This window comes from Astatotilapia calliptera, chromosome 22, assembly GCF_900246225.1.
Source record: "Astatotilapia calliptera chromosome 22, fAstCal1.2, whole genome shotgun sequence".
In the NCBI taxonomy this organism is placed as follows: Eukaryota; Metazoa; Chordata; class Actinopteri; order Cichliformes; family Cichlidae; genus Astatotilapia; species Astatotilapia calliptera.
In genome coordinates, this window is record NC_039322.1 from 26,542,039 (window position 1) to 26,567,962 (window position 25,924).

Below are 25,924 nucleotides of genomic sequence, written 5' to 3' on the forward strand. Positions count from 1 at the left end.
GGTTTAAACCCCCTTGGTTGGGCCTCTTTCACCACGAGTTACTGCAACAAGCAGCAGGACATGGAGGCAGTCGGTTTATGGCACAGCTGAGGTGTTATTGCAATCCCAGTTGCTTTAATAGTGGGCTTAATTTCAATACAGTTGTATTTATATAGTGCCACACGACAGAAGTTGCTTCAAGTGCTTTATATTGTAAGTCCCTACAATATTAGAGAGAAAACCCCAACAATCAGACGACCCGCTCTGCCTCCGGCAGAGCCAGGTTCATGGTGAGGCAGCCATGACAGGACAGAAGCCACGTGGAAAAGTTCATTGTGCACATAAGAAATAGTGTCTAAAATCTTTTCTCTATGCCAAATGCCAATCGCAACACTGAGTGCATGGACGAGTCAGAGGGTGATGGGAGGAAGACAAGACAAAAGGCAAAGATTCAGTTTGTCCTACCAGATTGTTCCTTTGCCATCAACGCCTTTTTTAATGTGGTCTATGCTGTACTCTGTGAACATCCAGCCTTTTCAGCGTCTTACCCTCCTTGAGGAGAGGAGGCAAACTGTGATGACTGTCATCTGGACAGCTTTCAAATCAACAGCCTTTCTTTTGATTGTGGCTGCATGTGCTTAATTAGCACCAAGTACAAAAAAAAGACCTTTTTCATGATATTCTAATTCTTCTTTAGTGTGTTTTCTGTTGACTGTTTTTTTGGCAAAGGATTGTTTGGGCTTTGATTTTAATTCTTTATGGACATTGTCCAAATGCTGACAAGACATTTAGTGTATAACAAATATTCATTGTGTGTTTAATAATCTCAGTGGTTAAATGTGGACATAAACATGGGGTCAGCTGTCCCTTATTGCTGGCTGCTGTAGCTAAAAATACCCCTTCAGTCGCCATTACATTTAGTGTGCAGGGAGTATGTCACGTTTTTGTGTCAGACTAGGCCTGCAAAATCAGCACGTATTGATTGCAATTTGCAGAACTGACTGAGGTGTGGGCCCAGCTCTCACGATCTTTGCGTTTTTGGTTCTCGCAGTGTTATTTTTACCACCCTGCTATCTTGCCTCAACAATGTCCCCAATCACATCAAAATGACGAACACTTTGATTGAATAGTTTTTTTTTAAAAAGTCGACCCATTATACTTTTTCTCATTTTTTGACACGTAAAACTTCAAATAACAAAGTCAGATACAAAGTAATCCCTGTGGGTTAAAAGGTCAGGCTTCAGACTGAGCTTTTTCTAACCACTCTGTCTCAGACTCTCCTCCTCCCCCCCCCCCCCCCCCCCCCCCCCGCACCCCCAATTTGTCTTTCTGTGTGATGTCAGTCGGGGGATTTTCTTTATGACTTTCACGGCTCTGGGAGGGAGATCACCTCGTGTGTTGTTCAAACCTTTTTGTGAGGGGAAACTAATCAGAGGAAAGTTGTCTTTAAGGGAAGTAGCAGCACCGAGGCCCATAAATAAAGATTATTTTGAAGTGAGAGTCATGCAAAGCTACTCTAGTGCAGTCCGAGGATAAAAATATACAGTTGCAAAGTAGGATGTGTCCACAGAAAATGGTACACATTAACTATATATTATATACTGTCGTTTAACTATATTTGTTTGCTTTAGAAAGCCAGCATGACCTAGCTTTGAACTGAGGTTCATGCAAAGCCAAATATTTTAAAGCATTTCCAGCAGAGTCCAAGAACACAAGAAAAACAGAGCATAAAACAACAGTTGTTGTCCTTTTTGTACCTACAGAGTTTGCATAGTCTTGCTTTTTGTGGTCGTGGTTTCAAAGAAATATGTGGCAGACTGGGAGAATTACTCTTCTGCAACAGGGTCCTCTTCAAATGAGTAGAATACTGACCTCGTGGTTCATTTGTTAGTGTTGTGGGGTTCTCGGGAATAGGCAGTGACAGTCATTAACTCACTGTACTCTGTTCTTTGGCACAGCACCAGGTGCACTGAAAATGATCTGCTGTTTTTGCAGGTGTCATCACATATGCATGGAAATCTGTTGGTAGTAGGATGAAACGAATCCCTGCCACCTTCAAAACTTTAGGGTGTTGCTCCACAACTAAAGCAAGCAATCTATAGTTGTGAGTTATATTAAATGTATGTAAGGCAGCAGTACTCCTGTTTCATTAGTGAATGATTTGCTTTGTACACCACGAACAAAGAAGCAGGTTGGATGTGCGTTCACTTTGAAACGCTGGGGATAATTTTGCTCCCTCTCTGCTTTCAAAGAGGAATGTAAAAATTCACTGACTGAAATGGAGACAAATAGTTTGAAACCCTATTGGCGGATTTGAATTATTTATTCAGCTTAGATCTCTGTGCCCAGCGTAGTAGCTCAGAATACTTATCAAAATGATTCAGTGTTATGACTCAGTTCCCACTAGTTCAAAAGCATAATCTTTAGCTTTCGTCTACAGGCGTTCGGCAGTTGTTGCGGCGACAGATCTTGAATGAAGTCGTCCAACCGCTGCGCAGAATCATTTCATCCTTTAGTCTTTTAACGCCTACAAAAATGTGTGACTTCACATCGTGTGCGCCTCCATTGCCGTCTGTTCTGTCACTCTACCTGGTGCTTAGCACATGAGCAATGAGGCTTGCGTTCTTAACTCGATGCCTGATTGATCTCCTTCGCTGAACAGGATGGCTGATAAATCAGCACCTCCCCCTTTCTGCCTGTTAATCACATCTGACAACGAAGACAACTAGACAATTAAAGGAACCGGGATAGGCCTTAAAAATATGCTCCTTTAATTGCCACGTCAGTTTATTAGGGACTAGGGAAAGCTCGACTAAAGCCTCCATTAACCGTGAGATTTAAGAGGCAAAGAGCTCGGTGGGAGGAGGGTGAATGTGAGGGATGATGGAACAATGGACTTCACAAAATTTTACAACACTGGTGTCAGTTCTGTCGTTCCTAGTTATAGTTTCTGTGTTCACTGTTTGAACACAGTTTGTTTGTTTACAAAGTAAAATGTCGGCAATGAATTGTAGGTCCTAGCTGTAATTTTTTACAGGTTTGACTCATTTATCATGGTTTATCGTGATCAACCAATAATGTGGTAAATATTGATTTTAAAGCAAATATCTGGCGCTATAATGTAAAGAGTCCAAATAATAGATATAATACCGTAAAGCCGTGAAGTTCTGTCACATTGTTGCTGTACGTCTATAAACTGCTTGTTTATGTAACCATATACTCGCTGCACTGGTCAGTGTGCTTCTGTTTTGCGACAGTCCTTCCTTTTATCTGTCATTATGGAGGGAAAAAAAATAACACCTACTTAGGGGTTAAAATTAACTCTTTGAAAATCCAGCATCATCTCTCCTGACTTGATCTAAATCACAAATTGGCCCTCTTATGATCTGCATGAGAAAAGCAGGTGCGGTATTATGTGGAGATGACCTGCTCCAGCTAGACCTGTGGGCCTGATGAAAGCACCGCCACCTTTGATGTTGTGACAAGGAGTGATGAGTACTTCACACCGTGTCTTCTCTTGATGTCGTGCTTTTGGTCGGCCCATGTATGTTGGCCTGTATTTTTAGAAGGTAATTTAATTTAGAAAATAATGAACTCCTATATGAATAAGCAAACCGTTGTATGCACAGGTTACAGACAGACTGCAGCACACAGATGATGAGCTTTAAGTTTAGCATTTGTGAGTGTGAATTATGTAAACCTGTGCAAAATGGAAAAAAGCAAGACTTTGTTTATGCAGCATATCTCATTCTAGGTGCAGCTTAAACTACCAAACACACGAGCAACAGAACCATATAGATAATGCAAAACTAAGTCAATTCATTTATAAGCACATTTAAAAACAACAAATCTACAAAAAATAAAACAACAGGAGTAATGAAAAATAATACAGATGACAGATGAGGAGAAAATGATGAGAGCAATTGAACAACTGACATACTAAGAGTACCTCCTTCACTTTGAATATAGAATAAAGATACAAAAACCATCAGTAGACCATAAAACAACACAGGAAGGAAATGGTATCGTATTAGATATATAAGCATTATGCAGAAGTAGATAATATATACCAAGTATTGATTTATAAATAGCTGGACATGTATAACTCGGGATTATTAGATAATATTATACTGGAGATAATATAATATAATACGTGTGCCATGATATTTAGATGCAAACTATAATATAAGTTGATTTTTCGATGTTTCTGTGAGGATGGCGTTATAGTAGAGTTTTTCCAGCACCCTCCTGGGACCTCTTCCTAACATTTGCAGCGTTTCTTAAATGCTAAAACTGCTGACGGCAGCATGGTGCAGAATATACAGTCACTTCTTGTTTCTGTGTCCACAGCACCCGCCATTGTCATCTACTGCTCGACATCTTCAACCCAACAGAGCACGAACTCACTGTCAGGGCCAAGAACAATCAGGACCTGGTTCTCCACGCCAGCGAATGCCAGAGGTGAGTGGAAGGTTTGACTTTTACAAACATACAGATATTTTCAGTGAGTCAAAACAAAACAATTTCTCAAGTTTATTTGGCTCTTTTCTTTCACCTGAGGCATTCAGGCAATATTTTAGGTCTTTCAGAGCTGGTTCACTTCACTGTTAGTTACTGCCTAGAGCAAAAATCAAAGTTATGAATTGACGTCCTGCCTTCCAGCTACTTGACTAGAACTCTGCAGGGCGAGTGTTTAAATGTTAATATAGGTGTTTCTTTTTCGTCTTTCTTATAGCTGCGTGTATTTGCTTATGGCCATGATCTGTGGGTATGAACATGTCTTTAATGGATTTGTTCAGCTATTTGTGAGTTGTTATATATAAACACACTGACTTGTAGGTGTAATTGCAAAATATTGTTGCGCTGCGCCTGGACTTCTGATTCTGATATAAACCTGAAAAAGTCTTGGATGTACCATTAAGTCGTCTGTATATTATGATGTATGTAGCTCAGTTACAATCTGCCTCGGTTATGCCAGAAAGTATGAGACGTGTGTAGGTAATAACGTCAATCGATGATTGCTTTGAGTGTTTATTTGTTATTGAACTGCATAGCTTATCCTTAAATATAGGAAAGGTAAAGCAGAACTTGACACGTGCATCTTCCCTCGGAAAGCTCTTTTATTTAATGTAGTGGTGCTGTGTTTTATTTATTTTACAATGGGGGCACACTTTGAGTTTAAGTGGGCTGAACTAGTAACAATTTCCTTTCTTTCAGTGTAAATAGCATTTAAATCCTTATTTTCTCAATATAAGAAAAAGAAATGTAATTTCAACAGCACGTCTTACTTTTAGTACACGATGAAGAAATGTTTCTTTGTTTAATGAAATAAATCTGGGACTCGATTGCACGAAACATATGTGTGAAACTACAGAAAAGGTGCTTGGGAGCTCATTGCCCAGACTGTCCTATAATTTTACTCTGGACACACTTTTTTTAAAAGACATTTCTATTGTAGAAAGTGAAAAAGCAAACTAAACAGGAAGACTTTTTAGTGGAAGTTTCAGTAGAAGGACAAGCAGTAAAATTAAGAAAAAGTTAAAAGTTCAACATGTTCAACATTAAAATGTTTTTGATCATCTAAAACATACAAGTGTGACAAATATGCAAAAAAAGGTTAATCAGAAAGGAGGTGCTTTTTCACAGTAGTCTAATATGACTTTCTAGTTGATGTGAAATTCTGTGTATTTGAAACAGACGGCTACAGAATTGCAATTTTCACCAGTTCAGAAAAATGTTATTTTACCCTATTCAGTCACAAACTTATAGCAGGCTGACTGTGTTATTGCCATTTTATCACCATCTTGACAGATCAAAGCCTCTTTAAGGATGGCAACCGACTACAGGTGGCCACAGACCCGCTCCCTGTCTTTGAAACAACCATTTCAAAGGCAACAAGCTTGAAGTTCTTGCAATGGTCACAGTAATTATGACCATCCAGTGGTCCCAGCCACTGTTTATATTAAAAGGTTTTTTTTTTTGCTGCTGTTGTTTTGTTTCCTTGACAATGTTGAGACACACAGCGAAGAGCTCTGTGGCTCTCTTGGTGTAGAAGAACATCGCTTTGATTCCTTAAGCATAGATAAGTGTTTCTTCCCTCTGTAATATGGTTCGATTAATTTAAAGTGTAACAAAGTACAATATAAATGCACACAAATCTACTAAGTCAGAGAATAATTGTAATTGCCTACTTCCATCCCCACCCATACCACTCAGACATGCCAGCACATGTGCACATAAATCATCAGCGTCTCCTGCAGCTTACCTCGGCCTCACTCGCTTGTGTGTCTGTCTCTCTCAGCTTGTCATTTCACTGGAAAGTGGCAAATTATGATTCCTGTCGGCACTCTCTCTCCAGTGCAATCTTTGGTCATGAGCGGAGGTACACCGTTTGGTGACTCATAGGCCCTTCTCTACAGGGGTGGGATGTTATTTTCTGAGACGAATTAGGGGGTGGAAAGGGATCTTTTCAGACACAGCCAAACAGCTCAGCAATCGGCTCTTCAAATAATCTTTCCTGGTTAGAAATGACTAGTTAAGTTCAACAATTTTGTGCTATTATTGTCTAAAAGGAGATAACTTCAAATTTCTAAAAGGAAAAAGAAAATTGCATTTTTATAATACCAGCAGTGTAGTGGGTTTTCATTGTAACACTGATGGGTACTGTTTTCATAGGGCTGTGTGCAGTCCAGCTAACGATCAAGTTTACCCAAAGATTCAGTTGTTTAAAGAACCACTTTTACCAGCAATAAGTTCAAGTAATTATTTTCTGTGTGATAATCCATCACATCATTGTGGAGGCATTTTAGCCCACACTTCTTTACAACATTGCTTCAGTTCATTGAGGTTCGAGGGTGTTTATCTGCAAGTCCACACAGCATTTTAATCAATTGAGGTTTGGACTTTGACCGGCGCGTTGCAGCAACTTGATCCTTTTCTTTTTCAATCATTCTGTTGTAGATTTGCTGCTGTGCTTAGATCCTTGTTCTGTTGCATGATACCGGAGTTCATGGTCAGCTCAGTCACAGTAAGGTGCCCGTGTCCTAAGGCTGCAAAACAAGCCCAAATCACCACCCCGCTACCACCATCCGTAGTTGGTATGAAGTGTCTGTGCTGATGTGCTGTTTGGTTTTATCCGAAGGACATTGCAAAAAAGAAAAAAAAAAAAGCTTTCTCCTGGTAAGACTTCCAAACAAGCCGTTGCTGTCATTTATGACCACAGGAGGATCTGTTTCGTTACATTTACGTCTCAATTTAAAGGCTTTCCCAATAGTTATTTTCATCATTCTTTCTTCTTTAAAGACCAATGTTTGAACTTTGTTGGCTCTCCAGGTGCTCCAATTACTATACAGACCCAAAACAATTATTTTACATTTACCTATAGGTGTTGATGTCAACTTGAATAATGCCATATTTTGAATACATGTATTTAATTGAAAATGCAATTTTACCCTTTTCAGTCTCTTGGAAGAGATTTCTGTTCCAAACTTCCATGCTGGTTTTCCATTTACCACCCTCTGTGGAACAAAAAATGTAGAACTTACATGTTAGACTGAAATTATTATACTTATAAAAGATGCATGCATCCATACACCAATGATTGATTTGACCCTGGTCCTCTCAGATAGTGTAGTTATCTTTGAAAATAAGCAACTAAAACCTCAGAGCGGTTGTGTGAAGCACCAAATGCATGTGCTCGGTGGTTATTCATAACTACTTGTAACTGAGACAATGTAAAAGAGAAACATGGCACACAAAGAATCCACAACTGAACGCTGACAATTCTCTACAGTTGTTCCATCCTTGCTTTCAAAAAGCCAGTCAACAAGTTAAGGAGAATCCTGACAGGTCCGCTTTGAGTACAGCGAACTATACAACCCAAACTTGGTGGGTGGAAAAGTTTAAACCAGAAATATAACTGTTATTGAATTAAGGTTTGTGATGCTGATTTTCTCGTATCAGTCTTTGTTTTACTGTATTTTCTTCTGCTGTTTAAAGTCAGGCCATCTGTTGCTGCTATGTAATTTCTTTAGTTGCTGAACTTCACTTTCTTCCATCACAGATGCAATCATAAAACCAAAGATATGACCTTAAATGGAAGTCAAATGCTCTGTAAAACACTGCCTCTTTAGAATCTGACAGTGAATCACTGAGGCAAACAAGTATCAAGTAGCAGCAAATGCTAGTATGTAGTGCTTTTCTACTCTGCCTGAGCACTTAAAGCGCTTTATACACCAGCCCCATTTACCCAAGCACTTTTTCATGCTTTCCGTCGAACATTCACGTGTTGATGTATGTATAGACTTGCACGTCTTTTCCTCCTTTGAATGGCATTCCATTTAAAGACAGCTATTGCCTTAGGCCCCACCAATCAGCATATCCGTCCCATAGATATTTTTCTTGAGGCCTGATATTTGAATTCATCAGGGAATCAGTTCAGAAGCAGCCTGCTGATTCTTTCACAGCATGCACTTATTTCCAGGTAGAGAATAGCCTCCCCAGCATCACTCATCCCCCATTCCTTGTTTGCAAATGCCTTTCTCACATACCCAGAGCATGCTTAATGCAGAGTGGGGTAGAATTTTGCATGCGGTGAGAAACAGGGCCACTGTGCTGAACCATATTGTGATCGTCTTTCCAACTCCATCCTCTGTTGACATCAGATGGCCCTGTCATTTCATATTTCTGTCCCGTTCTATGATGAATGAGGTGTCAGGCACAAGATGTTTTCTGGAGTCTTCATCCAGGACTGCTGAAGCTAATGCTTCAATCTGACGTTTGCAGAAATGACTCTGTCAGTCATCCGTATTTTCCTGCTATGATTTTTAATTGTTTACATTGAGCCTTTTCAAAGCTACGCAAATAAAAAGTCATGAAAACCCCGCCTTGAGTGAAGAGGAGGAATGCAGTTTTTAGACTTTTCTAGACACTGAGCTTTTTCCATATTCATACACATTTCTGCATTTTCAGATACATGACATCCGATAACTTAGTTTCTGTCACAGGAAAACACAGAGCTTATCGGTGTTGGAGAAGTTCAGTTTGTGACATGTGTAATCTCTTCCTGTGAGGGTGAGAGACTGAGTGCTCCTTTCATCTTCTCACATCATTCACAGACGTGTCTTACAAGGTCTTCATCCTCTTCATGGTCTTCTTTAATGGCAAATGGGAGAAAAGTGAAGTACCTCACACTGCGAATGCTCACTTTGATGTTTGGGAGCCTGAAAAGGTTCCAAAACACTGACGCGATCCCACCACAGTGATATCCAAACCATTATTTCCTCCCATTTCGGCTTTTAACAGAGAAGAACAGAGGAACGATAGTGTGTCCTTTCTTCTTTTTTGCAGATTTTCCTGGCGTAATATGCTCTTTCTCAAAACTATTCAAAGTGCTGAAAATAGAATGCTGCTCTGGAATACAGTGAAATGCAAATTTCAAGCTCCGTTACTGCTACTGAAATGCAGACCTATACGTTGGTATTTGAGACTGAATTTCTAACTTGTAAGAATTGAAGGATACTGAAAATTATCATTGACCTTTTCCAATAGATTTTATTTGTTTTTTCTTGTCTTTTTAGTCTGTAAAACTATGAGCAAATTCTCAGCTGTCAGCAGTTAAAGGTGCTAAACAATCAAGATCCAAACATAGGTCAGGTCTGTCACTTTCAAACTTCAGTGTCACTCTGCACCAGTAGTTGTCGTCCTTTTTTTCAAACGAACTTATTCTCCAGAGGGTAAACGGTAAACGGCCTCACCCTCACTTTCACTGAGTTATGTTGCTAAGCTGAATTGTGGATATGTTGCTTTTGATATCATTGAAGATTTGAGAGGTTTGGAAGTACCTCTGGCAAATTATGAAAAGCTCCATAGAAAGTGAGATGCTTGTACAGCTTGTTGGTGAGTCCTACATCGTTAGGATAGCTAGTCCTGCAATTGGCACAAGCCTCTGTAAAGCTAGCTAAACTGCACAGTTCTAGTTGGTGACTGTGAAATTTTAATGGAAGGACATTTTAATTGACACGTCTGTTTTCTTTTTCTTTTTTTAATTTAGGTGCCCTTTTGTAGTTTGCTAGCACATACTGTAAACTCACAAAGCAGCTATCTAATAACATAAGCAGGTATAACGCTAAAAATCTGTTCATTTTTGCACATTCTTCAAATTCTCAGAAATTACGGCCATTTGAACAATGGCACTGTAAAATGTAGCTTTCATTCTTTAGTATTTTTCACCGTTTATTTTAATTATGGATTTGATGAACTAATGAATTCATCCTGTGATTACTGCATGGTAGCTAATCCCCCCAAAATGACGACACACTAACGGTCACTGCTCTGCATAAACGACATGTAAATTAGCACCATGCCCTTCACTTACTCTGTAGTCTTTGAGGAGGAAAATGAGAGATCCTCTGTGCTGTCAGGTGGATACAACATTTCTTAGATTCTATAGAGCAAATTATGAGATGAAGCAAATTGTTGTTAATATGAATAGAAAATAAGAAATACTGTCCAACATGTCACACTGAAAAGTCATTTTCATTTCCAAGATGAGTTCTTAAGCACTGTAATTACGTGGGTTTTATTGCAAGTCAGTCAGTTTGTTTGGCGACTGATTGTTTTGTGTAGGATGGGTTTGATGCACGTGTTGGAGCAGTATCTAATTATTGGAAATGGAGAGCGGAAGCCCTGAGGCTTCTGTCTATAGCTGTCATCTGGATGAATGTAACCCATTGGAGGAGGTCCGTGACCATCTCTTTTTCGTGTGATTCTTCTTACCTCATCGTCAATATCTTCCCGATTTTCTTAATAGTTTTCATTCCACAGTTTAGGCCACTGTGCCCAAATCTTACACTAATTGGAAGGTGGGTTTGAGTTTACAAATCAAAGGTTCAAATATTAGGAAAAATGCTGGATATTAAAAGCTGCACTATGCGTGTCAAGTTTCCCTTCAAGCCTTTACCTTTGTGTACATCTTGATTGTTTCTCTTGGACATTGGCACCAAGATCCAAATTTCATGTTATGGATCATCAATGGTAATGAGCGATGGGTCTGCATTTTTCAGCAGAAGACTCCAGAGTATCCACACTTGAGGCAGCATGATTTCAACAGTAAATCCACAATCATTGTCTTTTTGTCCTTGTACATTTATGTGTAAGTGTGTACTGTAATCAGCCCCGACAGTGTGTCTGAAAGAGGACATTCAAGGAAACAATCAAGTGTACTCTTGAGTTTTCTCGTTACTCATTAGTCTTTCATGTTTCACGTTTAACACACTGACAAACTGTTGGGCATTAAAGTGCAAGTGGTTACAGCAGTGCAGAGGTGCAAAAGGAGATGGACTTAAAGGGAAATCAGCCAACTTTAAATCAGATACATTTAAGATTATTACGGTTTTTATTTATGTATTTATTTAAATATTTTAAGAGCAGCCTTGGGACTTCATGCCTTCCGCCCATGTCTTAGAGCGAGAGGCAGGGTACACCGTGGACAGGTTGCCAGTCTGTCGCAGGGCTAACACAGAGACAGAAAACCATTCACACCTATGGGCAAATTAGACTTTCCAATTAACCTATCCCCACTAACTGCATGTCTTTGGACGGTGGGAGGAAGCCGGAGTGGCTCCACAGTAATTTTTGTTAGAATGACTTCTTTTTGGAATCACACAGAAAAATCATCTGCGGAAAAATGTTTAATATTTCCTCCTCATAAAACGCCTCAGTTTTTGTACTGCTCAGCTCTGATCATTATCTGCAATCAGTATACGGTCATGTTGTTGGGTTTTGTTATTGTTGTCTTATGGGAGAGTAGTATTCACATCAGTCAGTGGATATTTTTAAAATCAGCATCATTTCTGAGGGCTGAGTAGTTTGCGTGCTCCGAGCCTTGAAAGTCATCTGGTGTTTCTTTCCTTGCCAGCAGCAGGTTGCTCTCGGACCTTCCAACACCCACTCTGCATCAGCAGACAGCTGCGTCTCCTTGGAGATTTAAATAGGCCTTTGGGAGGTTTACATCTTATTACAGAATCAACCTCCTGGCGCTAACTAGTTTCCACTGCCGTCCACCATTATGAGTGCTGAGCCAGCTCCGTAATAGCTGTAGTCGATCGTGTGGCTAGCGCTCACTGCAGCACTTTCTCATTTCTTGCCATCTCCTCCCCATTCGCTGTGCCTTTTGGCTCTGCTGGATCGGTGCGCACAAGGGCAGACACGCCTCATTGCATGAGCTTTTTAAACAAAGCTTGTTTCCATGGTGACCACCTTTCCCCCTTCTTGTGCTACTTTTATGGCAGTAGAGCACATAATACATCTGCAGTCAGTTATCCCATCCCCAGCAGTCCTAGCTCAGAGTTTTTATATCATAATTTTTTTCTTTTCTTTTTTAGAAAAGCATTTAGAAAATACACATACTCATTATCTTTCACATCTATTAAAAGCACCTTATATCTGCTGAGGACAGAGCATAAGAACATGTGACCACTGACACGTATATTTGCTCCACAACCTGTTGTCTTTTTTTTTTTTTTTTTTTTTTTTTTCTCATCGTCTACAGAGATTTTCTTTTTTCCTCCTCTCACATTTTCCTGAAACGATACGTTCCCTAGGGGGCGTTTTAGCTCTGTTGCTGTCTGCGGATGCTTAAGCTGTTGGAACACAGAGATCTCTTTTTACATGTTGTTATATACAGCGCTGCTAGAACCACTCCATCTATCAGCCTCTTGTAGTTGTTTCACAGTCATTTTTCATCTTTTATTTGGTTATTAAAACGGGCTCTGCTATTCATACAGGCAGACATGGCGGTTATATGACTCGCATACGGTTTCTTCTCCAGTAACTTAATTAACCTTGATGTGACATTTAAGCCCTGCGCCCTCAAGGGATTATCCAGTTCTCTTACAGTAACACTTGTAATGTATTATTATTTGCAAACTGCAGCATCCTTGGTTCAACTCCAACTGAGGGATTAAATTGCACGTCATTCTCTTCTTTGCACTCACATGCCCTGCTGCCTCTCTTCACTGCGCTGTCTAATAATGGCAAAATGCCTTCACCCAGCCCCCAAAAAAAGCTGCTGGCGTTTAACAGCTGAAACAGAAATAGAAAACACTGTCAAGCCCTGTAATAGCACACGAATCCTCACTTTTAATGACAGCCAGCGCATTAGGATATTGTCTGCACAGAGGCATTCTTCACTGCCTATCCACATCCAGTAATTGGCTGTAAGGATTCCTCTTTGCTGGAGCTCAGCATATATCGAACGAGACGCTAATGGATGGAGCATCACCGCCTCTGCAGCTGCTGCAAACAAAGGGTTACAAAGAGTCAGCCGCAGTCTAAAAATAGACTGTTGCTCTCGCCTGCCTCTGCACAGGCCTCTGTGGATTTCACTCTTAAGCTTTTGCACGTGAGCTAAAAATAACCCTCTTTGTGAAAACATACACACACTTGCTCTCGGTACGCTCGTCGCTCTCTGCTTCTCCCCAGTGACAGAACACAATCGCGCACTGTTAAAGAAATATGCAAAAAGGCTCGGGAGAAATTGTCGATTGCAAACGATTTGCTTTTCTCTAACACGCCATGGAGGACGTGTTTGAAATTGTACACACTCCTCACAGCAGGATCACAGCCTGTCACTCGAGAGGACATGCATGCATAGCGCTGCGACCACAAGAACTACACAAAATATCTCCAGCAAACAAGCTAAATAGCTTTAATACCAACGCAATAGTTACTGACGGGAAGCAATTACAGAAAATTTTATGACGCTTCAGCATCGCCACTGCTGTCATTGGAATCATTTTTTAAAGTTTAATCTGTTGGTAGTGTTTGTTTTTGAAGACTTGAATCTCTTGCACCGCTGAGGTATTTGAAGCAGAGAGGCGTGCGTTCGCAGAGCTTACAGCTGAAATGATTCGTTTCTTCACATTGGTCAGATGAAAGCAGTCCCATATGCTTTAATGTGATTATCGTCTACGTTTGGTCTGAGGCAACACAGCATTTAATTAGGAAGGGGTCATTTTTCTGTGACCGTCTCATCCTAAGCTGGTGTCATTACTGCCATTAAAAAGGGCTTCACTGACACAGCTTATTGCAGGATGCTGATAATTAGGAATAAAGTGTTAGAAGTCACACCCAGTGGACAAGATGGTATTTAGTAAAACAAGGCCTGTTTGCGTTTAGAGCTTTTTCATGTCTAACACAGCACACACGTACATTTATGGAACAGCTGTAGCTCTCTGCATGAAAAATGTAAACCAGTCGATGCTTTTGTGAGTGAATCTTGTTTTTGTTTCTTGGGGGGGTGTTGAACAGCATCTTCCAAGGGTTGTGAAATTGCTTTTGCCGTTTGCTGTTCAAATAAGAATAAGTCTGAAACTACTGCTCATATTTATTTCTGAAAATAAAACAACAGTAGCACATCTGCTGGTCGGTTATCGTTTACACTGAAATGGACATTAACTACTTACATTCAGTCTCAGAGATCCAGAATCTCAGAGATGTAAGGCAGAAACTTCCACCACACATAGTTGCTGCAGGACTGCAAACAAATGCAACCAGTTGGCAATCAGCTGAGTTTAGTTGCCTGTTGCAGAAAAGTTGTGCTTCTTTGCGTGGGTTGACTGAGACTGATTGCAGTGTGTTGGCAAAATGTCGGCATTTACTAATTAGAAGGCAATTATTTACAAGTTGTCTGAGAGTGAATGCAGTCAGTCTGAGTGGGACAGTAATTGTTTGGAGGTTTGGAGACAAGTTGCCTCCCACCAGGCAGCCTATGCAATCAGCTCATGATTGAAGGTGGTTGCTTAGAGGTTGAAAGTGCACCGCTGCTGCACTTTGTTGCAGCAACTATGTGCAGTTGGTCAATGAATGTGGGGAAAAAAGACATCATGTACACATGGATGGGCAACCAACTTGGTTTTTTTTTCATTTTTGTTAGCCGCAATGTTTGCATCCTTTTTTTTTTTTTTTTTTTTGTAGTGTAACTGAGACATTATATGGATGGAGTGCTGGAGGCCTCATTTACCAGCTTGGTTAGAAGGCTGTACATAAACTTCATGGCTGCCAAGTATATATCATATATCAAATATCAGAATTTCACTCACCAAAATTAAAGCTTCACATCTGCTTCTTTATCATAACACAAATTAATCATACAAGTAAACATAAAAGACCAATCATTAGCCAACAATTTAATTTATTATTTAAAAATTTAGTTTAGCAGTGGTTAGCAATTAGCAATTTAGTTTAATTTAGCAGTGGGTAATCTGTTTTTAGTCTGGTTTTACACCAGAAGGTCCCCTAACCCAGTTGATAAACTCTCTGAATCAGTACTGAGGTGTCCATAAATATCTGATATCAGTCAGATCGATATCAGATTTATATCCAGCCAGTTTCCTCAAGAGCTCGTGTTTACAGACGGACAAGCTAGTTGTGAAGACAGAAGCTGCAATCTTTGACTAACCTTAAAACCAACACCACGTGGAGGACTGAACTCAAATCCCAGCTTCAGCTTTCTCAGCCCTGTCCTTTGTGTTCCCAACCTTTCATCCCTGCTCGAGCAAAGCGATGAAAAACGTTCTGGACTAAAATACACACTGCTCCTGCGTCAAAGCTAGGCACCATTTTTTTGCTTTTTACAAATACAGCGTATGACACAAGTACCTGCTTCTATGAATCTCTTTTATCAGATGCAGATTTCTTTGACAAAATTGGTTATTTGTTCTATTACAGTCGGTAAGCACAGCACCATGAAGATAAAGTGTAATCAGTAGGGTCTGTTTAAACCCTGACTGCTCAGCGAAGCCACAAAAAATAGCGCAGAACATGACTGTACCCTTATGTTCTGTGCTTTAAACATGCTGTGATACACCTCTGCCTTGCCTCTGCTGTCACTGGGAGTCAAGCTCATTGTTAGTCATCATAATACTGAATAGATGCAGGCTAGAAAACAAAAACAAAAAAAATATATTTGCACCTTGTAAAAATACCAGTGCCAAAGGCCTGCTCCCAGACACATGATAGCAAAAGACTTCTGTATTTGCAGGTATTTGTCGTGGCCATGAATACAATTGCTTATTTCTGTGGCTCTGGCTTCCATAAGCACATGGCCTTTGAACATTTGTTTGAGTGGCCAATTCACAGCTCCCCCTTTGACACACAGGAATGTGGGTGAAATCAGTCCGTACATCCATCTAATCTCACATCTCCACGTTTTTCAGCCTTGGGAAATAAACACCAAGCTGTCTGTTATTGAAGGAGGGGAGCAGGGAGGTGAAATGGACTGGGAATTAGGAGTAGAGATGTTCCACGGTGGCCACAGCTCAGCACGCAGTTTGTTATTAAAAGCTTTGTAATAGGCTAGATTAATCTCTAGATATGGTGTAATCTTTGAAAGACTCCACAATCAAATCACTGGAAGAAGATGGTGGGAGTGAGAGTAGGAGAGCTTTCTTTGTTAATGCTCTCCTGCTTTAGGAAAACACCATTTTGGGTCTGGTTAGGTGGTGGATGTAGCCTTGGCTCCACATTTAATTGCTGTGCAGTGGCCCTGCTTACAATGGATTTCAGTTTTTCTCTTTTTTTAAAGACAGGGTTATCCAGAATGCAGTTAACCCAGGTTTAAAATGTATTTGAGCAGGTTAGTCATTGTCTTCTATGCTTTATAATACTGTTTTGAAATCGAATTAATATCCCTCTGAGACCCAGCTTATTCAGTATTTTCTCTCTAGTGGACAAAAAGTTGAGAGATGCTGTTTTCCCCTCAGTTCTCAGGAGGACATTGTTTTGATAGATTTATTCGCCTGTATTTTGACTATTAACACCTAATGGGCAGTCTGTATTTTACATACAATAACATTTAAACCTGATCAATATTAAAAACCATGTGACTCTTTAAATGATAAAGCAATACCTGATTTGATATTTGTTAGTATCTTTTTTCCTGTAATCGGTCAGTAGCGAGATGCCAGCAGCTTTGACATAATGGCACTATTTGGTGTCCAAGCCGTGAGAATGATTAGCGGATATGATTATTTATAATATCATGGCATCGGTAGACGAACTTTGATTCACTTTTGTTTTACATGTTTAAAGTGTTGCTGAAAGTGTTGGCATAACTGAAGCTGTGCTCTATAGAGTTTTGATTTATTTAATTCTTTATTAAAACCAAGTCAGAAGTAAGTGATTTGAGAATTTTTGTGACTTTTTGAGCTCAAACTGGAAGCTCCACAGAGCAAATCAGTTTGTTCTGGTGTTTCTACTTAGACAATGAATACAGTCTGATAATCTGAGATATGTAATGTTGGTAATGCAAACATGTAAATCCTACAGTTTTAATGGTTATAATACAAAGGTGTGCATTGAAAGCACTTAAGCAGTTGTTTCAGTTTGTTTAGCATGTGGAGCCAAAGACTGAAGAAAACCTGCTGCTTCTTCTTGGTTTGTGGTCATATAAACATGATTATATCTGCAGTGAACAAACACTATTGAATCTCAAGTGAAGTTTCAAATGTCAAAGTTTTGCTCTAAACAATCGCTCACTGACCAAATGTTACCCACCGCATGAGACAAGTGTTGTCATGACTGCCACTAGACAAAAATTACATATGTTGAAGGCCAACAAAGGATGTTTGAAAAATGCACTTTTTAACCCGAGTTTTGCAGAAGCGCAGCAGACGTTAGTGGACGTGATGAATATGAAAACCACACTTTCTTCACTGTTGTAATTGCTAAACGTTTATTTTGTATTTCCCTTAAAATGCTTTTCTTTCCGTATTACCATTTGAAGTGTAGATTTGGATGTGACCATCTGTCTCTTGGTAATTACATGAAGAAAACCAGTCCCAGACTCTGCCAGTCTGCGCCCTCCAATTTATCAACCGTTTTCATTGTGCTACACAGTATTTATAGACTTAGTGTGTCATGTGCGCTTTTGAAGATGACTAAATAAAACACAGTGCCCATTTGAAGGTGGGACTTCAGTCAGTGACATAAGCCTAGTGCCACTAATCTTCAAAGGCGGGTGTATTTGTGGTGCAGCAAAGAGCAGCTTTCCTTATTGTCTTGGTTTTGAAGTCGTAATTGTTATTTAATTTGTGTTGTGCTTTGTTGTAAAGGCTGTGGAATAATAATTGCATTGCTTTTTCTCCTCCACCTTAATTTGATGCATGTGTGTTTCTGGACACACCCAGAAACACACACGGTAGAGACCAATACTGGCTTGAGCTGATTTAATTTTGGTAAAAATCAGGTTGAGCTTAAGGTCACACCAAATGTGACAATCAGTAAAATTTAGTTTTAACTGTAATGTCTTCACAGTAATATACTAGGTACTCAATTCCTTGGAAAATGCGAGTACCTAGGTTGGCTAAGCATTTGACCTTTACCCTCATTCTTAGCTCACAAGGTCAAAGTTGATCTTGAAAAAAAATCATCATATGAAAGGGCATGGAAGGAGCTTTACAACACACTCTTTATTTTTTCAGTACAACGGCTTATGACTAAAGCGCCTATATAAATAAAATTCTACTAACTTAACCTTCCTGTCGTGATCAGGTCAAATCTCCCCGATTTACAACTTAAAACACTCATAAATATTGTGTTTTACATCTGATTGCCTCAGGGCCTTATGACATCCTCCACACTATGAACTTGAACATATAAAAGTGAAGATCACCTCTTTTATTAAGTTTTGAGTGTTATAATCAACCTCTGTGGCGTTCCCCTAACGACCCCCTTTGGTGATGAAAAATGTTTATCGTAATTTAAGAGCTGTTAAAACAGACCAGTCAATTTTTACCGGGAACAGTAAAGTAAGAGGGGTGGGGGTGCACAAAACTGGAGGCTTAATAAGTTATCATTTGAGTTGTCGGTGATGATGATATAGTGAAAGACAACACAAGAAACTAGTTCACAGGACACAGCCACTGTGCTCTATGAACCAGAATCCAGAGGTGAACCAGTCAGTGGATAAAGAGCTCGACTGTGGATTTCTTATCAATAAAAAAGCAAAGCAAAGGTGGCCTCGTCGTTACTATACTTTTTATGTTCAATTCAATTTTATTTATATAGCGCCAAATCACAACAAAAGTCGCCTCAAGGCGCTTCATAGATACAGAGAAAAACCCAACAATCATATGACCCCCTATGAGCAAGCACTTTGGCGACAGTGGGAAGGAAAAACTCCCTTTTAACAGGAAGAAACCTCCGGCAGAACCAGGCTCAGGGAGGGGCGGGGCCATCTGCTGCGACCGGTTGAGGTGAGAGAAGGAAGACAGGATAAAAGACATGCTGTGGAAGAGAGACAGAGGTTAATAACAGATATGATTCAATGCAGAGAGGTCTATTAACACATAGTGAGTGAGAAAGGTGACTGGAAAGGAAAAACTCAATGCATCAGGGGAATCCCCGGCAGCCTACGTCTATTGCAGCATAACTAAGGGAGGATTCAGGGTCACCTGGTCCAGCCCTAACTATATGCTTTAGCAAAAAGGAAAGTTTGAAGCCTAATCTTGAAAGTAGAGATAGTGTCTGTCTCCCGAATCCAAACTGGAAGCTGGTTCCACAGAAGAGGGGCCTGAAAACTGAAGGCTCTGCCTCCCATTCTATTTTTAAATACTCTAGGAACAACAAGTAAGCCTGCAGAGCGAGAGCGAAGTGCTCTAATCGGGTGATATGGTACTACAAGGTCATTAAGATCAGATGGGGCCTGATTATTTAAGACCTTGTATGTGAGGAGCAGGATTTTGAATTCAATTCTGGATTTAACAGGAAACCAGTGAAGGGAAGCCAAAACAGGAGAAATATGCTCTCTTTCTAGTCCCTGTCAGTACTCTTGCTGCAGCATTTTGGATTAGCTGAAGGCTTTTCAGGGAGTTTTTTGGACATCCTGATAATAATGAATTACAGTCGTCCAGCCTGGAAGTAATAAATGCATGAACTAGTTTTTCAGCGTCACTCTGAGACAGGATATTTCTAATTTTAGAGATGTTGCGCAAATGGAAGAAAGCGGTCTTACATATTGATTCCTGTCAGAGCAGTGGTTCAACCTTAAGGCTTAGAAACAAACTGTGAGGGAGACACGACTTTTATCAAAACTGTTTTTGCAAGTTCATTCAAATCACAGCAACCATTGTCTCAAGGCACTTGCCAGGTCTCTCTTGAAAATGACATCTTTTACCTGGATAAATAAAGGACTAATATTTACTTTATTAAAACCACAACAATCAAATGGCCCTATACGAACTAGCACTTGGTGACAGTGGGAAGGAAAACTGTCAGAACCAGGCTCAGGGAGGGACAGCTCTCTGCTATGATTGGTTGGGGGTAAGCAGGAAGTTTAAGTTAGCCTCCATGCTACCTGATGGATGTTTGGGTGATTTGCAGGTGACTAGAGAACTAAAAGTCATCGTTTCATTTCTCAAAGTAGAGAGTGATAAGACTAATAAAAGCAGGAAGAAAGACTGCTAATGATTTCATTTTTGTTCTGAACTTTCTATGTGAGGTAGTATGTTGGCGTCTGCCTCACAGGTTTACAGCAAAACATCATCATGCCACCAGTAAGACAGGCCTAATAAATTTCTTGTCTGCTGTTAAGTGCTGCTGTAGAATTTTTTTTTTTCTTGTTTCAGATTGCAAAAGGAATTTAATAGTTTTGTAATAAGACGAAGGATTACCTAGTTTCACTGGCTGCATGCATAAAACCCTTTAAAATGCATTCAATTGTATCGTGGTAAAAGTTGCAATAAGTGGCTGCACGGTTTAGCAACACTCTAAAACAGGCAATTTTAACCAAACATCTGCATATTACAACATCTAGCAGATGAGGAACATCATCCACAAAAATGCAGTCATGTCTCTATCAGCACTTGACAGAAACACATGTTTGTAGCTGCTAACTGCTGATTGAACTTCTTTTAGCTTTGCTTGCTCAATGGATGATGGCAAGCAAGTGGGACTCCCTCTCACACGTCATTCCATTTGTTTGTAATTAATAGACCTTAGAGACAAGTAACAAGCTCCTCAAAAGATGCTTGTTATTCTTTTTCATATTTTCTGTCATATACGGTTATAATTTTGGCTTCATTTTAAACAAGGACACATTTTTAGGCTGATGTGTGTAGAAGTAACTCCTCTGAGCCAGAATCTCTGGCGTTAAACTGCTCTAAACAACCAAAATGTCTCTGCATGATGTCATTGAGTATTCCATGACCTGTTGGCATGTGGTTGCTGGTTGTCACTGGATGAAATTGGTTGCAGAAATGTGCCTTCCATACAAACTACAGGTGACTGTGGCAAGCTGCTTGTGACCAAAACAACTGCGATGAGGTTTTTGGTGCAGCAGTGAATGGTTACCAGGGAGCCGCTGATTGGTGTCTTGGCTCACATGACTGTCAATAACCACTCATTATCAGTCAGGCAATGTTCATTTTTCCCTAGCGACCACTGGTTGCCAGGCAGTCACCAACCAGTCTCTAGGTTTGTGTGACTGAGGCAAACAGGGTCTGGCTGTGAGCACATAAGCCCCCACTCATGTGTGATTCAAACCATATGTCTTTGGGGGCTATCGAAGGTCCTTTATGCTAAGGTTAGCATAAAGGAAGGAAGTGAGGTGAAATAGTTTTCCTAAGACAGTGAATTTGACAAAGTATAATATACTTGTTGAATGAAGCATAATGTAAAGAAGAATTATTTTGAACTTAATCGTACAATGCTACTAAAAATGAACTGGAAAAGCATAAAAACTTCCTTTTTAAAATTGTTATCTATCTACATGGTTTTCTGAGGACAAGTCATAAGTTAGAGAAAATGCAACACACGCCCATAGCTGGTGTAAGCCTTATGCTAGGTTTCAAAGCCCTTCATTGCGATTGTTCTTGCCTGCCTTATAAAAATCCCTGATGATTGTGTGTTAGTATCGGTGTGCTAGGATACATGTAATTCACTCTGAATTCTACAGAAATGTATGCAGGCAGGGAAAGAATGGATCCAATGGATCTAGTCCTCTTTGAATAGAAGTCCTGAATAATGTAGAGGTAATTTCAAGTGGTCTTGTATGTCATTTTCTTCTTCTTTTTTTCCCACACGTGCAGGAAAGGTCTGTCTAGTTTGTTCCAAGTACAGTCTGAATCCTGGATGTGACATTTGAGGTAACCTCGGGCAAAGATGAGCCTGACTTTTGTTAATAAATAACTTAGAAACACCCACAGTATAGACGAGGAAACTTGCACCTGAGGGTGTTTGCTCAGACTAGATAAATAATTCAGCACTGGCCAAACCACACAAAGGCAGGTTGCATTGGCTGCCATCATGCTGAGGTGTATGCAAGGTTTTCTGCTGAGATCTGTTGCGGGATAATGAGAAAATGTGTCCTGTAATTTGATGAAGTATATAGTTAATATTGGATAATCACAATTTTAAATGTTTGAATGTAGTTACAGCTAGTTACAGTATGAACTATATCTAAGAAAAAGTAACATTGAACCCTGAACACATCAATTTTTTAGTTGCTCCATGGACTTGAATTGGAGTCTCCTCTGCTCAGTTAGTCCTGCTCTTCTTCTTTCTCTTTCTGTCTTCTTCTTTCAGCTGTTCCCTCTAGGGGGCACAACACCGAATCATCTGCCGTCATCCTCCTTCACTACATCCATGTGTATGTGAATGTTGGATAAAATGCACCTATGCGTATGAATGGGTGAATGTTGCATAGAGCACTTCAGCTACAGTAGAAAAGAGCAACATAAGAACCAGTCCATTCCATCCATTTACTGTACCAGTCCTGCACCAGCCTTGCATATTTCTCTCCCACTCCTGACTTAAGTCCTTTACACACCAGACACATAAAATACATGCATGTATTTTGTGTGCTAAATATATTTTTCAACTCACCCATTCTTAATGGAGCTGGTATACTGCTGTGTTTGGCAAGAAGTGCACTTGTAGTTCAAGTACTGCTGTATACAGTAGTATACAATGACATGTAAATGGTAAATGGCCTGTATTTGTATAGCGCTTTTTACTAGTCTCCCCTAGGGACCCCAAAGCGCTTTACACACCCAGTCATCCACCCATTCACACACACATTCACACACTGGTGGAGGCAAGCTACAGTTGTAGCCACAGCTGCCCTGGGGCAGACTGACAGAAGCGAGGCTGCCATATCGCGCCATCGGCCCTTCTGGCCAACACCAGTAGGCGGTAGGTGAAGTGTCTTGCCCAAGGACACAACGACAGAGACTGTCCGAGCCGGGGCTCGAACCGGCAACCTTCGGATTACAAGGCAGACTTCCAACTCTTGAGCCACGATCGCCCACGTGTAGTAAATAGTAAAATAGTACAATTTTACCTCCGTACAGCTAGATGTTGCTACAAGTTGGCTCCCTGAAAGGATTTCATGGCCTCCTCAGATCTGGTCCCACATCTGCTAACAGCTCAAACTGCCCCACTGACATCCTGAAATGTCATATCATATATATATTAAAGCAACCATGATACAGCTTCATCTCCTGGGTCAAACTATGAAATTCTCCCTGGTCCTGCCTTCTCGTGAGAGTTGGATTAACACAGAATCCCTGTTGCTTCCTTTTCTTGTTTAGAAACATCAGATCCAGCTCATCATTGCTTGATTCTGGCATTGATATTTTCACTGTGCGTTTTTAGAATTTGCTACAAAAACACAACACGTTCAGTGTGCGTATGCATTTCATGACAAGTTTGGATCTGGAAATTCTGATTTTTGTGTCACTTTTCGTAAAACTTGTGTAATGGCCACCTGCTTTACCGCAGTTCTTCTCTTTCCACCTCTCATGGAAATATGTTCTCTGTTTTTAGTCCCGGTCAGTAATCTTGCTGAAGGCTTTCCAGGGAGCTTTTAGAACAACCTGATAATAACTGAGTACAATCGTCCATCTTAGAAGTAATAACTGTATGAATTAGCTTTTCAGCATCATTCTGAGACAGGATATTTCTAATTTTAGTGATATTGTGCAAATGAATGAAGGTAGTCCTCCATATTTGTTTAACGCGGACACAGAAAGACGAATACTGGTCAGAATGACTCCAAGACTTCTCATACTGTTACTGTACTCTGCTAACACTGAGGTCTCTCAGTAGTTTTGTTGTATACAAATATATGTATATAAAAATGCAATCATAAATTCTCTCAAGAACCTGCTAAATATTGATGTTTTATATTTTTGTTGTTTTATTTTTTATTTTAACTTTTAATATTTGGTCATTTCCAAAGCTTAACAGTAGCTCAAATATCAGCTGTGAGCAATTTGAACTCAATAAAAATTCATGTCATTCATGCTTTTTTTAACTTAGTTTCAAAGTTTTAAATGACAGTTATGTAAGGGTTATTTCCAGAGTCATAAACCTTTTCCTTTTGGCGGGTGAAAACTTACATAAGTACGAGTGTACATCTAAGTGCTTCTCCCATTTCCTGTTCCAGGATGGCCATCCAGGTGGACAAGTTTGACTTTGAGAGTCTGCCACAGCCGGACCAAGAAAGTATCCGCTTCAGTAACCCCAAACAGCTGGAGGAGGAGCGACAGCACGCCCAAGGCTGTCAGATCAACAGCAAGCTGGGCATCTGTTGGAGCATTATATCCTTTCAGTGGTTACATGTACTATAAAAGCATCTTTAGGGGAATTGGCCTAATGTGAACTACAAAGACCATAGACGTAGTTGGTAAATACTTATCCCCTACAGTCGTGGCCATAATCACGGTCAAACAGATTTTGTCAGCATTCCTTTAACTGTTGTTGTTTGTTGATATCGGTTCGATCAGTGTTAGAGCACATCTGGACCCTTCATCTGGAGGCCTTCTGGCCAGTAGGCAACATGTTTTGCCCGCATTAGCAGATGGGGACGCTTATGGCAGAGCGCTTGCTACTCTGACACTGTGAAGTGATATATTAGTAAGTGGGAATATAAATGTGAAATTTAATTTGTGAATTGTGAAATGAGACACTTTGCCAGAGCTCTTAGTCTGCGGTCCATTAAAGATAGTGACATTGTATTAGCATACCTACTCTGCGAGATTTAATTAGAAAAGTTTCCATTTGTAGTTTTTCAAAATGTGTGAGTATAGCATGTGGATAAAACACAAGCGGGAATGGTTGGCAGTGATCTGATTGTGCCTAACATTGTTTCATGAAACCACCATCCAGAGTGCTTATCCAGCTGTTAAGTGATGACGGCCTGTTTACAGCGTCCTGCCATGCGATTGCGTTCGTCCCTAACCATCCTGAACCCTCAAGTTAACTTCATTGAGCAGAAAAAGTTGGCGTTCATCAGCTTCACTGTGTTTATATTATGCTAAACACAGCTCTGTAGCTAGCACATCATTATATTCCTGCTAGTCAAGCTTCAGTAACCCTACAAACATCACTGCTGTTTAGTTTTCTGTCTTCATTTATGTTGGAAGTGACAGCAGAGCTGTATGTTTTAATTTTTCAATAATCCCTCAGTCAGAACCTGAACTGTCATAGATGGAAACTAGCGAGCTAACTCCCTGCTAACTTCTAACAGTGTTAAAAATCATAAATTCTGTTTTCATGGATGACTGGATGTTAAAGTTAAATGTTACACCTGGTAGAGCAGCAACACTGATCATTTTATTACCTATGAAAGAATTTAGACAGTTTGTAACTGTCAGTGATGCTGCAGTGTTCGTTTGACTTTGGGACCTGAAGCGGAGTTTGGACCTGGAAACGGTTAATGACGTCAGACTTAAAGACCAGATAGGAGTGTGTTAGGAGGGGTTAACGTTTTGGCTCATGTGTTTCGTATCTGTTGTCGTTCTCCATGTTGAAGATGTTTTTGATTTAGCAGATATAGAGTATCCCCAAGTCAGGGGTTCTATTCTATATTAAATTCTCTATGTGGAAAAATTGAGTTTTATCGAAAGGTAGAAAACCTTTTTGAGCTGTTTGCCAACAGACA

The 25,924-nt window shown here is 40.1% G+C and overlaps 1 protein-coding gene across 3 annotated transcripts in view; it reads left to right on the forward strand.

The window, feature by feature from the left end:
* Nucleotides 1–25,924, forward strand: part of trappc9 (trafficking protein particle complex subunit 9) — a 233,699-nt gene that overhangs the window by 133,113 nt on the left and 74,662 nt on the right. For all 3 annotated transcript variants that reach the window (XM_026155948.1, XM_026155951.1, XM_026155950.1), the window contains 2 exons: nt 4,330–4,440; nt 24,428–24,581. In XM_026155948.1, the coding sequence (XP_026011733.1) occupies nt 4,330–4,440; nt 24,428–24,581 (265 nt within the window). The remainder of the gene's footprint in view (nt 1–4,329; nt 4,441–24,427; nt 24,582–25,924) is intronic.